This window comes from Myodes glareolus, chromosome 9, assembly GCF_982192425.1.
Source record: "Myodes glareolus chromosome 9, mMyoGla1.1, whole genome shotgun sequence".
In the NCBI taxonomy this organism is placed as follows: Eukaryota; Metazoa; Chordata; class Mammalia; order Rodentia; family Cricetidae; genus Myodes; species Myodes glareolus.
The window spans coordinates 22,022,139-22,037,580 of NC_142034.1; the positions used below are offsets into that span (position 1 = coordinate 22,022,139).

The 15,442-nt window shown below is 50.9% G+C and overlaps 2 protein-coding genes across 5 annotated transcripts in view; both read left to right on the plus strand.

The window, feature by feature from the left end:
• The window catches only part of Znf385c (zinc finger protein 385C), a 50,440-nt gene that overhangs the window by 33,422 nt on the left and 1,576 nt on the right, over positions 1–15,442 (plus strand). For 3 of the 4 annotated variants that reach the window (XM_087909985.1, XM_087909983.1, XM_087909987.1), the window contains exons 3-8: positions 7,677–7,825; positions 10,514–10,624; positions 12,386–12,551; positions 13,932–14,237; positions 14,633–14,829; positions 15,073–15,183. In XM_087909985.1, coding sequence (XP_087766111.1) covers positions 7,677–7,825; positions 10,514–10,624; positions 12,386–12,551; positions 13,932–14,237; positions 14,633–14,829; positions 15,073–15,183 — 1,040 coding nt within the window. The remainder of the gene's footprint in view (positions 1–7,676; positions 7,826–10,513; positions 10,625–12,385; positions 12,552–13,931; positions 14,238–14,632; positions 14,830–15,072; positions 15,184–15,442) is intronic. The other variant, XM_087909984.1, reaches the window with a different exon arrangement.
• On the plus strand, positions 2,673–6,624 carry C9H17orf113 (chromosome 9 C17orf113 homolog). Its single transcript, XM_087909988.1, is given in 11 exon segments — positions 2,673–2,877; positions 2,880–2,999; positions 3,002–3,181; positions 3,184–3,212; positions 4,712–5,213; positions 5,216–5,498; positions 5,500–5,557; positions 5,559–5,655; positions 5,658–5,798; positions 5,801–5,913; positions 5,915–6,624. Coding segments are annotated over 11 exon segments (1,956 nt in total). The 3' UTR covers positions 6,143–6,624.

Consider the following 15,442-nt stretch of genomic DNA (forward strand, 5'->3'; position numbering starts at 1 on the left):
GGGTGGCAGCCAGGGTGATGTTTTTCCACAAGATGCTTGCTCTCCTGCCCCTGGATTCTAACAAAACATCCCCAGGGTCTAAGACAGCTGTCTGGAACAGCGTCAGTTTGGCCTTCAGCTTCCCAGGTTCGAGGTACAGTCTTTGGCTGAAAAGATCTTGGTGTTTTCACTTTGGTGTGCTCATTTTGCTGCAGGATAGGGTGGGGACACTCAGGTTCTAGGAATGATGGGAAGGATCTGTCACCTGATCTTGATCTTGCATTTGTCTCCCATTCTCACATCTTGTGGGTGGTGGAAAGGATAAAATGTTGAAATTGCAGGTTGTTGGGAAGAAGAGATGAGGGAGGAGGCTATTTTAACCCCCTAGCAGGTGCCCAAAGTCAAACTGCTACCCGTGTGTGCTTGAGCAGGTGCACGTATGGGCAAACACACACACACACACTCACACACACACTCTCTCTCATACACACACACACACACAGAGAGAAAGAGAGAGAGACAGAGACAGAGACAGAGAGAGAGAAAGAGAGCTTGTTTTTTAAAATTCTTTTTCTCCAGATTTTGTGACACTTGTTTAGAAGTCAGGTACTATTGTCCTGTCTGGAGTTCACACATAAAGAAGTTATTGGCCTGGGAATGTGTCTCAGCTTGTACAGTGCTTGCCTAACATGCAGGGACCCCTGGTTTTGAGCTCCAGTGTGCATAGGGCTGGATGTGGTGGACGCGCCTGTAATCAGGGGCTAGAAGTAGGCGGATAAGTTGTTCAAGGTCATCCTTTTTGTAGCGTGTTTGAGACCAGCCTGTTCTACACGTGAGACCCTGTCTCAGAGAGAGAAAAAGAAAAGAGAAGCTGGTTGTCTTTCCTGACCTTGGGGGAACACACAGGAGGGAAGAAAGACAGGGAGCAAAATGATGTAAAGTAACAGAACCAGAACCGTGGATGGGGTGGGTTGGGGGGAACAAGCAGAGGCAGTGATGGAAAAAGGCGGGACTTCCTGGGTGAAAGCATTCAGTTGCAGATACACAGAGGATTCCTGCCCATAGGGAATTGCCTCAGACAGGAGGCCAGATGCCAGCCCATCTGCGGAGATCAGGGTAGCAGAGGGGCTGTGTGAGATGCTCTCAAGGGGAGCTAATCAAGGAGAGAAGACTGGGAATTCTAGGCTCAGGGGAAAGTTACAGGAGATGAGGGTGCCTAGAGTGTTTGGGGACCTGGGTTCAATCTCCAAAGAGATAGAGATGGAGAAAGAGAGACGGAGGGATAGAGAGACAGAACACAGAAACAACTTCAGCAGCTTTATGAGATAGCCTTTTTGGAGGTGGTTGATCAGACAGGAGTACTAAAAACAGGGCCATTTGGAGGCTGGGGAAGTCTTGGCTCTTGGCAAGGTGTTTGACTTAAGCAGTAAGGTCCCACTGAAGAGGCAAAAGCAAGGGAGTCCCACATCTGGATCAGCGTGAGCTGGCTGCTCTCTGGCTGTAGGGAAACAGTGCAGAATCCGAGGCTCCTTCAGTGGCCGTGCAAAGGGTGAGAGCCTGGCCTGGGCTTAGCAGGGCTGCTGGAGCGAGAGGCAAGGCAGCCTGCCCTTTGCAGTGTGGCCTGTGGCAGGAGGAAGAGGAGAGTTCTGACTGTACCTCCACCGCCTGCTGCTTGAGAAACCTTAGGGTGTGACTTAGTCGGTAGTCTCAGTTTCCCTACCAACAGGCAGTAATAATCTTGGTCTCCTTGGGGAATCGTGTAGGCTCTTAACCCAGGGCCTGGCTCGGTTTCCACTGACTGGATAAGCTGTAGTTGCTGCTGCTGGAGGTGCTGCTATTTCGCAGGAGAGGACAAATATCACATCTCTACGAGGTACGGCTGACATGTCTGATCCAACTGGATAAGATCTTCTGATCTCAGAGACGCATCTCGGTCTCACGTCTATGGGAAGGTAGAGGCAACCAGCTGGTTGTATTCTGTCTGCAGCCCAACCCACAGTCTGTCCTCACTCTGCTGCCTGTTCCCGGGCTGCCTTTCCCAGGACCACACGCCAGTGATTATACGTGTGAGCCAGCACCTGTGTGTGTGCATGTAGGGACAGATGTCCCAGGGAGAAGCAGATGGCTTTGGTATGCTCGGCTCCATATTGACTTCCTTCTGATCACACAGGTGTCTACGGACTTTGAGGACAACATCCTGTGGGTTAGGAACCAGTCTGTGCTGTAGCCTTGGCTCAGCTACAAAACCCTCAGGAGCCCTGAGAATCACATCTGTCTTTGGGATTCAGTTTGGGCTAAAAAGTCTCTACTATGTTCTGAGATGCTACAGCAGTCATAGCCATCAGTCCTTTCCTTGTCCTGGATGGAGGGAGGGAGGCCTCAGAGGGAGATGGGGTCCCTTACCTCTTCCGACTGTGGCTCACGGCTATCTCTCCATACTTGTGGACAGAGTAGTCCCTATCCACCCACTCCTGCCCCTGCAACGTCTCTCCCTTGTTTCTTTCATCTCCAGTCTCCTATGGCAGAGCTGGAATAAATTTTCCAAGCTAAGTTGGATGGATGGTCCCCCTTGGCTTGGTGGGTTGTCCCTCACGCGCCAACTTCTCTATCTAGGGAGTTGCCGTGTGGGCAAGGGAAGCAGGGGGCCATGAGCATTTGGAGGGGGTCCTAGGTCCCCTGCCCTGAGAGCAGGCATGGTGCCCCCTGGGAAGAAGCCCACTGGAAAGACCTCCAATTCCAACAAGAAGTGTAAGCAGAACTTCAGTGAGCGGTGGGAGGAAGAGTTTCCCTGACTGGACTCTGACTGTGAGCGGAAGCAGATGCTCCCTCTAGAGTGTCGCCAGGCCCTGGTGTGCAACAAGCATGGCAAAGCTGGGAATGCCGTCACGGTGGGCACTGACACTTCGAGCACCGTGCCCCGCTGCATCACGTCACCTCAGGAGCTCACCACCAGACGCTGGCAGACAGTCAGGGTCAGCCTACTCTGGAAGGCCCTACTGAAGGCAAAGGGACCTACCCCAGCCTGCAACCACTCCCGCCACTGGGGCCATCAAGATGGAGGCCAACCTGGCCAAAGGGACTGTGCCAACCACTGTGTACTACAAGGCCAAAGAGGATGAGCCTGCTAACCCATGTTCTGCCCTGCTCGAGCTGCAGAGGTTCAACCTGTGTCAGGCACTGCTGGGCACGGAGCATGGCGAATACACAGCCCCAGGAGGGTGAGGGATATGCAGGTGGATGGCAGCCAGAGGTAAGGGGAGGACTAAGGGGGAGGGAGGCATCGAGCCACCTGGAGAAAGCTCCAGTATGCTAGGCCCCTGGGTAGGAGCCAATACACTTCATTCATACCTCCACTATGTCAAACCTTCACCAAGGACTGCCTACATGCCTGGCACTGCGCCAGTCACCTTGAGTACAACAGTGAAGAAGCCAGACCTGCACCTGTCATTGGGTGAACGCAGTCATACATCCTATTCCCTGGGACAGAGGTTGTAAACTGATGATAAAAATTCAGCTGAGCGTAGTGGCACATGTCTTTAATCCCAGTGCTTGGGAGACAGAGGCAGAAAGGATCTCTGTGAGTTCAAGGCCAGCCTGGTCTACAAGGTGAATTCCAGGACAGCGAGGGCTGTTACACAGAGAAACCCTGTCTCAAGAACAAAACAAGCCAGCTGGGTGGTGGTAGCGCACACCTTTAATCCCAGCACTTAGGAGGCAGAGACAGGTAGATCTCTGTGAGTTTGAGGCCAGCCTGATCTACAGAGCGAGTTTCACGACAGGTTCCAAAGCTATGGAGACACTCTGTCTCAAAAAAAAAAAAAAAAAAAAAAAAAAAAAAAAAAAAAAAAAAACAAAAAAACAAAAAAAAAACAAAACAAAGCAAAACAAAACAAAAAACCCAAAAAACAATACAAAACAAAAAATTCAGAACTAGATGCCTGTAATCCTAGCACTTGGGAGAATAAGGCAGGAGGATCAGAAGTTCAAGGTTAACTTTAGCTACACAGTGAACTTGAGGCCAGACTAGAATACATTTTTTAAAAAATCAGGAGATGGTAAAGGTCTGGCTTTGTGATATCCGCTGGGAAAGGAAGTCTTCTTGCTTCCAGGGCAGGGCATTGTATAGTCCAGAACATGGACTCTCCAGACGTTTCTCACTCTTATCCCTGATCCCCCTCCAAGCTATGAACCACCCATGTGGCCCCTAGAGCGGTGGATCCTAGGTTCAGCCGTGTGAGTCTTGGGGTGGGGGTGGAGATTGGATTCATTCTACAGAGATGAACAGCACAGAGCTGGGACCCTTAAGATGGCCAGGAATTGCTAGTGACTGTGTCTGTTAGTGAGCACTTGAGCTAACAAATAAAAGGAGAGTCATACCCTGCAGGAATAAACCTGACTGGGACAAGCCTGCAAAGACCACCAGAGAAACACGGCATCAACAATCCATGCTTCTTAGCCTTCGTTACATGTCATAAATCACTTCATATTCATCAATGCAATAACGAAGATTTACAACTCATGGTAGCCGTTTAGGGAGATGAGGGCAGGCAGGTATGAGAGCCCAGAGAACTGGAGCTCAGCCAGGTAAACTTGCCTAGGGTAGCACAATCAGTAAACGGCAAAGAGTCTGCCTGGTCCCAACCTTGTACTCATCCAACAACCTTGCATTGCTGCCCCCGCAGCCTGGAGGACAAGCCTAACCCTGTCCTTTTTATTCCCTGGGTTGTCCCAGGTGACTACTGCCAATGTCTTGCACACAGAGGCCTATCAGCACCTGAAGGCACCCCCATAGCGGCTGGAGTTAGAAGAGACCAGAAACTGGGCAGAGGTCCATACTCTGTCCTTGTTTGCCACTTCGGTGCCCCCATGTGATGGCCATCCTGCTACCACTTTCTTGGGCAGTACAGCGGTCCAGGAGGGTGAGGTTATCACTTGCCAACTCCTGGACATCCTACAGGTTTTTGGCATATCTGCACCCAAACTGGCCTGGCCTCCCAGTGACCTACTGGGGAGTATCAGCCTGCAGCTCAGGGCCACTTGTCCACTGCCCATGGATCTTCACTGTTTCCCTGGCCCAACTGACCTTAACCCCCTTGTCTATTTTGGTGAGTATGAGAGCGTATTGGAGGCCTCGTTCTGTCTGCATGGTGACCCTAGTTCCCACGTGGTCCCTGAACTTCATGCAGTCTTGGACCTTGCAGCTATTGTCTTGGCGGGTCCTGGGCCAGTACACTGGTCTCCCTGTTAACTGTTGTGGAAGTAGTGGCTGCGGCCTGACTTTGCTTGGTGCTCACGTTGGGAGCCACTGTCCTGGCCTCCTGGACCACTGCTGCCCTGGCCTCGGCCATGCGCCAGGTCATAGTTCACCTTCGTAGCCTTCACCCGCTGCTCTACGCTCTGCCTTCAATGCAGAAGCTTGTCCTGGTCCTGCAGCATGAAGACCAGGACCTGATCTTGCTGTAGATGGTGGTGATGGCAGCCTTAACTTCGCTGCAAGCACAGTGTGCCTCCGGGGGGCCCATCTCCAGGCTCCCTGCAGGAACTGGCAGTCTCCGAGCCTGCCCACTGGGCAGGCAGAAGGCAAAAGCTGCACCTACCATGGTGTGGAGCTGCTGGGCTATTCAGAGGCTTCATCATGAGGTTTAGAGCACCTCCAGCAGCTTTTTCTGGGCTCCATGGGCGCGTGTGGAGGGTGTTATTCCCCGGTCGCTTACTGTATGCGGTGGCCATGTTGGCAACAGTCTTCGAACCCCGCCTCTACCTGGAAGAATGGGGAGGGCTCGACAAGGGGGTTATGTGGGTACTGCTGCTGGGCACTGGTGAACCAGTGCGCTGGGCGAGTTCGTGTTTTTCCAGGCCATGGTGGCCAGCCTCGGGCCCCTCTGCCCACGGGCCCTGTGAGCCAAGCTGGCATGTGTGCATTCCAAGCCGTACAGAAATCTTTTCTGACTTCGCAGCCCTAGCTAGCCTTGTTGCTGCCCATGTGCACTGGGCTGCTGGACAAAGTGGACAGCAGGCAGCCACAAGCTACGGTGGAGGGGACAGAGCAGGGTCCCAGGTAGGCCATGGCGGTCACATGGTGAGGATCGTGGTGGATGTGCCCTCGCTGTATGAGTTTGATTGTGCACTGGCCATAGAGTATTTGGAAAGTAGATGGAGGTAGGGACTTCGGGGTTGGCCTCCCCTCCCCTTAGCCTGCAGAGGGTGGAAATTGAAGGGATGGCAGATAGAACCTTACCCATACATACTACACTCAAGCTGACTCCTGCTCTTCCCCAAACCAGACCCCTGGCCAGTGAGGGAAGAGGAGCCTGGACAAGTGGTAGAGGGGCTAGGTAGGGCCTGGACAGTTCCAGTCCCATCTGGCCTTTCAGAGTTTGCTTGTTCTCTTTTGAACCCTCCCCTTGGGTTTTGGTTGGAGGAAAGAAGGTTGGGCTTTAGGAACTGGGGAAACAGAGGTGAACAACGGCTTCCTGAGAATTTCCTCGCCCATTGCTTTGCAGTGTCTCTTTTCCTAAGAGATTGTAAACCAGACGACAGTGCTGTTTCTGACCATAGCACACTGCTAGCTGTGCACAGACTAATAGGCCAAGTGCACAGTGATTCCAGGGAGGTAGTGGTACCCTCTGTCCCTCTCCCCCTCCCCCTCCCATCTGCTGTCTGCTGGCTTTTCTGTACATGACTGTGTTTATAGGCATACATCTACAGATGCTAAACAAGCCAATCTTATGTTTCAGAGGGTTAACACCCAAGAATTAAAAAGGACTTCTTTTGGTTTTGCAATTGCAGGACTCAAGAAAGTCTCCAATAACTTGGACTGATATCTTTATTTTTTTCTTCCCTTCCTGATTTGTCGATTCACAGCCCTTTCTTGCCTTTGCTTTACACTGTTAAGAGCAAAGTCTGCAAAACCACACTGTTGTTCCTGGGCATCCTGAGGACTGATTTGGGGTCTCACCGGAGGTGAAGACCCAAACTTTCAGAATGCTGTGGGTTTCTTTCTTTCTTTTTAAATTTGTGGGAATTCTTAGATTTATTTTGTGTGTATGAGTGCTTTGCCTGCATATATGTATGGGCATCATGTGTGTGCCTGGTGCCTGCAGAGGTCGGAAGCAGACACTGAGTCTGCTAGAACTGAAGTTACCTTTGTGAGCTGCCATGTGAGTGCTGGGAATCAAACCCAGGTCCTGTAGAATGGCCAGTGCTCTTAACCACTGCGCCATCTCTCCAGCCCCGTGCCAGTGGGTTCGTTCTCACCCCTTCTGTGAGTAGTGTGGAGCCTGAAGTGAGAGGAGGGACAATTGGTGAGAGGAAAGGGGGCTGGCCTTTTCCTACACTCCCTGAGTTTGGTGCTTTGGGATAAAGTGGGAACACAGTATGACATACTGTCGCCATGGTGGTGTGTATGTCAACCCTGACTCCTCTGACCCCTCTCTTGGCTGAACTCCCTTTGGGTGTCTATTTGGGTCACTGTGCTGACTCTGTCTGTGAAAGAGGGTCGCTCTTCTGCCTAGGACACTTGAGCTATAGACTCGGTGACTGTGCTTCCCCAACTGGGTTTCACTGGGGCGGAAAAAGGGAAAGAGGGAGCCAGGACTTCCTGTCCTGGCTATAAAAAAAACTTTCATCCTGGCAGCAGAGGTGGGAGACAGCTCTCTGGCTTCTCATTTCAGACCCTGCCCTTCTTCCTCCTTCAGCAGGCCCAGCCTCCAGCACCCCCAGCCCCCTGCTGGCCTCCCTGACCCTGCCCACCAGGCCTCTGCAAACCCCATTGGACTTCAAGCACTTGCTCGCCTTCCACATCAATGGCACCACCCCGCTCAGTCTCTTCCCCAACTTCAGCACGGTAGGGGCTGGGCAGGAGGGTGGGGACATATGCGGGTGCGGGGGGGGGGGCAAGGAAGGTGATTCAGCCTGCCCTAGGTGCTACCAAATAGGACCTGGAACCCACCTGTCTCCTGTTTAGAGATGCAGATGAATGTCATTCCTATACCACCATCACAACTGTCCAGAGATGATTTTTTTTTTTTTTGGTTGATGATCCAGGTGTGTCTGTGTGCACTTGGGTTGTGTCTTTGATTTTCAGGTTAAAGATTATTTTATTATTTCTCTATGTGGTTATGTGTTTGAGCCACTGTATGTTCACATGTGTGGCTTCACATGCCTGTGCATGTGCAGCAGCCAGAAGAGGTCATTGCATGTCCTCTATGCCCTCTCCCTGAACCTGGAGCTCGTTTTCGCAGCAAGGCTGGAGATCAGCAAAGCTCCAGCAATCCTCCTGCCTCTATCCTCATTGGAGCTGCGATTACAGATTAGCTAGGGCACCTGGTTGGCTGTGTGGGTGCTGGGAGTCGAACTCCAGTCCTCACGATTGCACAAGCAAGTGCTTTGAACTGCTGAGCTATCACTCCAGACCTTATGTTTTTGTGTTGGGGTTTGTGTTTCTGGAGGTCTGTGTGTTATGGGTGGGTGCGAATTTGTGTATTATTTGTGAAGACTTTTGTGTGTGTGTCGAGGGGATTGTATGTAATATGTGTGCATGTGAATCTGATGGGTTTGGCTATCTTTATACTTTCTCTAATGTGCTTGGCATGTATGTGTTTTAGGTGACTGAGAGCCCATTCATGGTTGTATAGTATCTGTGTGTCTAAGAGCATCTTTCTGCTTGTCTGTGGATCTATAAGTGCCTTCAAGCTTATGTGCTTGGTGTCTGTATATTTCTCTGCATGCGCTCAGGTGTGTGTGTGTGTGTGTGTGTGTGTGTGTGTGTGCATGCACGCACTCACTTGTATGTGGGGGTGTAGGACAAATGTTAGGAGTACTCCATGAGGTGTGAGGACTCCTTTTAACTCTGAAAATCAGATGCAATCATGGATGAACTCCAGGCCATCCTCAGGAAACTGTCACATGCCCTCCCAGGAACCTGGAGGAGTCGCCCTCTTTTTGTCACCTTCAGGTTTGAACAGAGGTCCTGAGGAGTATGAGACACTCGGGCACGGGCCTAGGGGCTTCGGCCCCTACTGTCCCTTACAGATCTGTTCACTGCACAAAGCATAGTCTCTCAAAGGCAGATGCAGAGACCACCCACTAAGGTCCTGATGCTGGGTCTGCTCTACCTTGGGCACTGTCCAGGCTGGAACCTCTGTTTTTAGAGCAGTCGCTAGAGCATGTTCTCCTCTCTGCCTCTGGTTTCTTCCCGTGGGAAGGTTTGGAAAGTTCCTTTTGACTGAGCCAGACACCTTCTGGTTTGATTCCAACAACCCAAGCCCCTAAATCACAGCATGGTGGCACTACCTTTAATGCCAGCATTCTGGAGAGTAAGGCAGAAGGAATGTGTGTTCATGACAACCTGGGCTACACCAGCGAGTTAAAGGCCAGCCTGAGCCATGTTGTAAGACTCTGTTTCAAAAACAAAACAAAATAAAACAAACCCCCAAAACTTAGGCCCTTGAGAAAAGACAATAGAAACCGAGATGTTGAAGTGGCTTGGAACATAGCTCAGCTGGTACAGTGTTTGCCTGGCAGGCGCAAAGCTCTGAGCTTGATTCTCAGTACCACACAAATCAGGTGGCACTGGCCTTTAATCCCAGCACTTGGAAGGTAAAATCAAGAGGGACTATTTAAGGTCATCCTCAGCTACAAAGTGAGTTCAAGACCAGCCTAGACTACTTGAGACTATCTCAAAAGGAAAACAGAAAAGAAAGAAAGAAAATTGCATGATGTCGCATACCTATAATCCCAACACTTGGAAGCAGGGGCAGGAAGACAAGGTATCCAAGGCCAGCCTGAGTTAGATTAGACCTTGCCTCAAATAAATAAATAAATGAGAAAGAGAACAAAAAAAGGAAAGAATATACAAAATTTACAATTAGAAAAAGTAAGAAAACACTCAAGTTCATATTCCAAAGGGACAATCCTGCTACTTGGGGAGGGGGGCCTCAGGCCTCCCCGTGCTGTCCTGCTTGGCCACTCGCCTCCCTGGCCATGACTTTCATCCTCCTTAGCAGACATCAAACTCTGGGACAGTGGCAGAGCTAGTAAGGTAGGGTTTCTTGCCCCTACCAGCAGGTTCAGACACAAAAACTGGGTTGGAATGAAGGAAATCCCACCAAAAGAATCCTTGTCCCTTCCCTGCTATAGTCTATGATCAACTCTTTGTCCCAATTCTGTGCCCCTTTAAAAAGAGAAACCTGCAGATGTCTTAATATACATACATACACACACACACACACACACACACACACACATATATATATATATGAGAGAGAGAAACAAAAAACCCAAAACCCAAAAAACCCAAAAACTAAGACCACAAGGGCAGCAAGAGACTTCAAGGTGATCTCGTGAGAGTCAGGCCACGGCCCTAGGCATTCAGGTCACCCTTGGCCATCCCCCTTGCCGCCTGACTGATCTGGTCTGTACCCATACAAGGGTACAGCCACAGAGCAGGAGAGGTCTGGTAGACTGAGAACATTTGGAAATGCACCATTCCTGAGCATGCAGGGGGAACTTACCCTTTTGTTCCCCCTCACAGATGGACCCAGTCCAGAAAGCTGTCATCAGTCACACATTTGGGGTCCCCTCCCCTCTGAAGAAGAAGCTGTTCATTTCCTGTAACATCTGTCACCTGAGGTTTAACTCAGCGGTGAGAGGGAGTCATGGAAACGGGGGGTTGGAGGGAGCTGGGTCTCTTCGGGATGCTGGAGAGGGACTGTGCTCTGATACCCCATCCTCTGCTGACTCCACCCTTTCTCAGACCCCTCCTGCCCACATGTAGCCTACTGGGATTCCATTTTCCTCCCCTCTGCTTTGCACCCACCTTTTGGATGTCCCAGGGGCCATAGTGCAAGTTTCTCGTCTTGACCTGAGATGTTTATAGCATGTATTCTCCCCAGTATCTTTTAGGGGGAGGTGGTGGAATTTACTATAGAAACCAGGCTGACCTTGAACTCACAAGACCCACCTGCCACTGCCTCCCTGCTGGGATTAAAGGTGCACACCACCATACCCAGCATCAGTGAGTTTTGTTTTTGTTGAGACAGTCTCACTATGTAGCTGACCTGGAACTCACTCTGTAGACCAGGTTGGCCTCGAACTCATAGAGATCCACCTGCCTCTGCCTCCCTAGTGCTGGGATTAAAGATGTACTTGACTATACTTCGTCATCTTAAAAGACTCCCATGATGCTTCTATGAGAGGTACAGAGGCACAATTACCATCTCCACTTTTCTGAGGATGACACAGAGTGGATAAATAACTTGCCTGAAGACACAGCTGGGAAGTAGCATTGCTAAGATTTGAACCCAGTCCTGGCTGACCCTGAGGTCTGCATATTCCTCCCATAGCCTATCCTGGGGGAGATGAAACTCTTTACTGTGGGATTTGGGTTAGATGTCAAAACCACTGTGGACTGTAGCCAAAGAGTTCAAGGAAGGGCAGTGGAGGCTTGTCTTTCCCACCTTTGGGAAACAGGAGTTGAGAAGCCACAAGTAGAGACTCCTAGTGAAGTAGAGAGGATGCCAATAGTCCAGCTGTGGTGTTTTCTCCAGATGCTTAGGTCACATCATTCCATAAAAAGTAGGAAAAGAGACTTGCTGGAAGGAACATGTCTCCACACCTTGGCCCTGACAGAATGACTGGGCCAATTGCAAATGTTTAATTTCAAAAAATACCAAAGGAATGAATGTTTTTGGAGTACATAAGCCCAAAATATGAGTACTGCTATGCTTTCTATATGTGTACCCCTTAACATTCAGGAGCCCCGACTTTATAAACTAGACTAACAGTTCATATCCCATTTAGCTTAAAGCTTAGAGCCGAACAGAGCGGTGCAAACCTGTGATGCCAGCGCTGGGGAGGCTGAGGCAGAAGGATCATGAGTAAAGCCAGCCTGAGCCACACAATAAACAGTCCACTTCCAGAATATTCTGTATATACAGGCAGACACTAAGGGAATCACTTGGTGAACGTCTCTGGGCTCAACCCTTCTGGATGTGGGAACACACAGTAGAAGCAAGCAGGGCCAGAGATGTGGCCTAGTGGAGGGCGGAGGGCATTGCCTAGGACCCATGAGACTTTGTGTTCAGTTCAAAACACACACACACACACACACACACACACACACCAAGTGAGAAAGTTCAGTGCGGTGCTGTGACCTACCGAAAGAAGCACAGCTTATAAATGGCCAGGTTTGCTCTGATGGCAGAGGCCGCCTGCACTGGAGCACCTGTGGGGACACCCTCGGTAAACCTCTGGACCAGACAGACGCATGTGGCCATGATGGTGACACTGACTTCACTTCTTGTGCCCAAGCTTTGTACCCCTTTAACCCCATATCCCTCTGGCCTGTCCCTCTGCTTAATCTCATTCCTGATTGAGGCGTGTGACCGCCCCCTCCCTTTTCCAGAACCAGGCTGAAGCTCATTACAAGGGCCACAGACATGCCAGAAAACTCAAGGCTGTCGAAGCTGCCAAGAGCAAGCAGAGACCTCGAAACCTGACTCCAAATGGGACAGTGGCATCTTCAGCCTCACCTCCAGCCAGTGGAGGCCCCGGAAGCCCGCAGAGCAAAGGTCAGTCCTGAACCCAAGTCCCCACATTGAGGCTAGCTTCTGACAGTGGCTTACGTGGCTGGCTCATCACCATCCTTCTTTCTCTTTCGTAAAACTTGGGCTGTCTTTGTTGTTGTTACTGTGTTGTTTTGCTTTGTGTGTGTGTCTGTATGTGTGGGTACCCATGGACCATAGAAGCCAAGAGAGGGTATAAGATCCCCTGGAGCTGGAGTACAAGTGGTTGTGAGGGGCTTGGTGTGGGTGCTAGGGATCAAATTCCAGCTGCTGCAAGAGTTGCTCTTCTAACTGCTGAGCCTTCTCGCCAGCCTTTTACCATCTTTCTACCTGGGAAATTATTGTGTGTATACCCACACGGGCAGATACCTACTGTTCCCTGATGTTCCTCAGGCTCAATCTGGACCAGGCAACATGCTGCCAAGCACTCCTAGCCTGAACTAGGATCCTTCCTGTGTTAGTTCCCTAAGTCTGGCAGAACAAATGGCTACGAAGTAGGTGGCCAAAACAGTAGGAGCATATGTTCTCCACAATCCAGAGCTCAGCACTCTGCAATCAAATGTGGATACATTCGTTGTTTGGTATTTTTTTCCCTGGGTGCCAGAGGGAGAAGCCCGTTTCTCAGCTGATGGGCACCACTGTCCTCCACACCCCTGATAGACCAAGGAAGGAAAGTTCTGGGTCTGCTGGGCTATGCATTGAGTCCAAGGCTAGCTTAGGTTGCATAAGGCCCTGTCTCAGAAAATAAAGGACAGAGGGCTGGCTGTGTAGCTCAGTGGGTAGAGTGTTTACATACCACATGGGAAATCCTGGGTTTGATCCCAGCACCAACACTAAACCAGCCATAGTGGCACAAATCCATGATCACAGTACTCGGGAGGTGAAGGCAGGAGGATTAGAAGTTCAAGGGCATCCTCAGCTACATAGTGAGTTTATGAACAGCCTGAGATACATGAGACCTGACCAAACAAAAACTGCCAACCCTGATTTGTGCATGAGTTTACATATAGTAGCTCTTTGTTTTCACTGCTGTGTTACTGGACTGCATATATGTACCACCATTCTCCTGTGTGATGGACTCGCAATCTTCAGGTTGATACTATTATGAATGACAGTTTATAAACACTCTAGCACACTTTCTGGTGACCACTGCTTACTTAATAATGAGGTGCTAGAATGTCACCTGCTCCTTCCAGTTTGATGATTTTTATATGGGGAAACTGAGGCCCCATATAAAAGTTTGTCTAGAGAGTTGGTGGCAAGGTAAGCCTAGAATTTAGTGCTAGCTTTCCTCTCATCAGGAAGCCCCCACCCTCCCACACCAACTCCACCAGCGGTGCCGAGCCTCAGGGCTGGAGTCTCCCCATATGTTCCATCTCCTTACAGATTCTGCATCTCCTCCTCATGGCCCTTCACTTCAGCTACCATCAACCTCAGACACATCAGTTACAGAGCCGGCCCACTCAGACCTCTTGGATGCCGCTGCTTCCTCTTCCTCTTCTTCCTCTTCCTGCCCACCCTGCTCCCCGGATCCTGGCACAGAAGCACCAGGGCCTGAGCCAGCAGAAGTGGCTGTGGGGAGTGGGATGAATGGGGAAGGCAGGGAAGGCAGGAGTGAAAAGGGGTGCCTCTACTGCCCTACATGTAAAGTGACAGTAAACTCGGCCTCACAGCTTCAGGCTCACAACACAGGTTAGTGCTTCCCAGGACCCATGGCTAGGTGACAGAGGAACCCTGCCCACTGTTACTACACAGGCATTTCTGGGTCTCTTGATCCCAAGGGAGGGGCATCTGGAAGAGAAGTCTCAGCAACCAGAACTGAAGATTGCTAAGGACTACCCTGCTCCATTCTCCTTGGGTCAAAACAAAAGGAAAGGACTTTAGCTCAGATGCCTATAAGGCCTTCTTCCTTGGGAGATGTCCACAGGAAGCCATAGACAAGCCAGAGATGCTGGGAAGGGAAGCCCATGTGGTTGCGGGGGTGGGGGACATGTATAGGTAGAGCAAGGTTTGCAAGGGGCAACCAGCTAACCTAGTTTGGTGTTGTGATCTCCCTTCCGTACTGACAAACTTGTCTTTCCTTGCAGGAGCCAAGCACCGATGGATGGTGGAAGGCCACCAAGGGGCTCCCCGAAGGGGCCGGGGCCGTCCTGTGTTCCAGGGAGGGGCTGGACACAAGACAAAGAGAGTGCTAGGAAATCGTGGGGGCCGGCAGGGACCTAGCCCTCCCTTCCAGTGTGCCCTCTGTCAGCTCCAGGTCAATTCAGAGACCCAACTCAAGCAGGTAGGAGGAAGGAAGGCCAGGGTTGGGTGGACATCAGAGCAAGGGATGAAGGGTTGATGCACACTCATGGATGAATGTGGCAGGGCAAGCTGGTTGCTTCGGGCTATCCCATCAAGAGAACCCATCGTGTGTGTGTGTGTTGAGTGTGAGATCTGTGGGTAGAAGAACTCTAATAATCTGGGCAACAGAATAATTTTGGGTTCTGTGGCCTTCCTCATCTCACCCCAATCCTGTCTCTGTCAGCACATGAACAGCCGGAGGCACAAAGACCGCCTGGCTGGGAAGTCCCCCAAGTCCTCCAGCCAGCACAGCAAACTGCAGAAACAGGCGGCATTGGCTGTGAGTGCCCTCAAGGTACCTGTCTCTAGGCAATAGTCTACTAGGGAGAGTGGGAGGAAGGGCCAGCTAAAAGACTTGGGGTGTGGCAGGAAGGTGTTGGCCCTGCAGCTGCCTGGGTAGGGACAGGGTTAGGGTTGGGGTTGGGCTATGCTCACAGGAATTTCCGGTGGGTGGGGTGGGCTATGACCATAATATGAGAGGCAAAAGCCAGGGGTGGATGTGCTTATTCTAGGGACTATCTCTTCCTCCCCCTCCCAGTGTCCTGGCTCTGCCT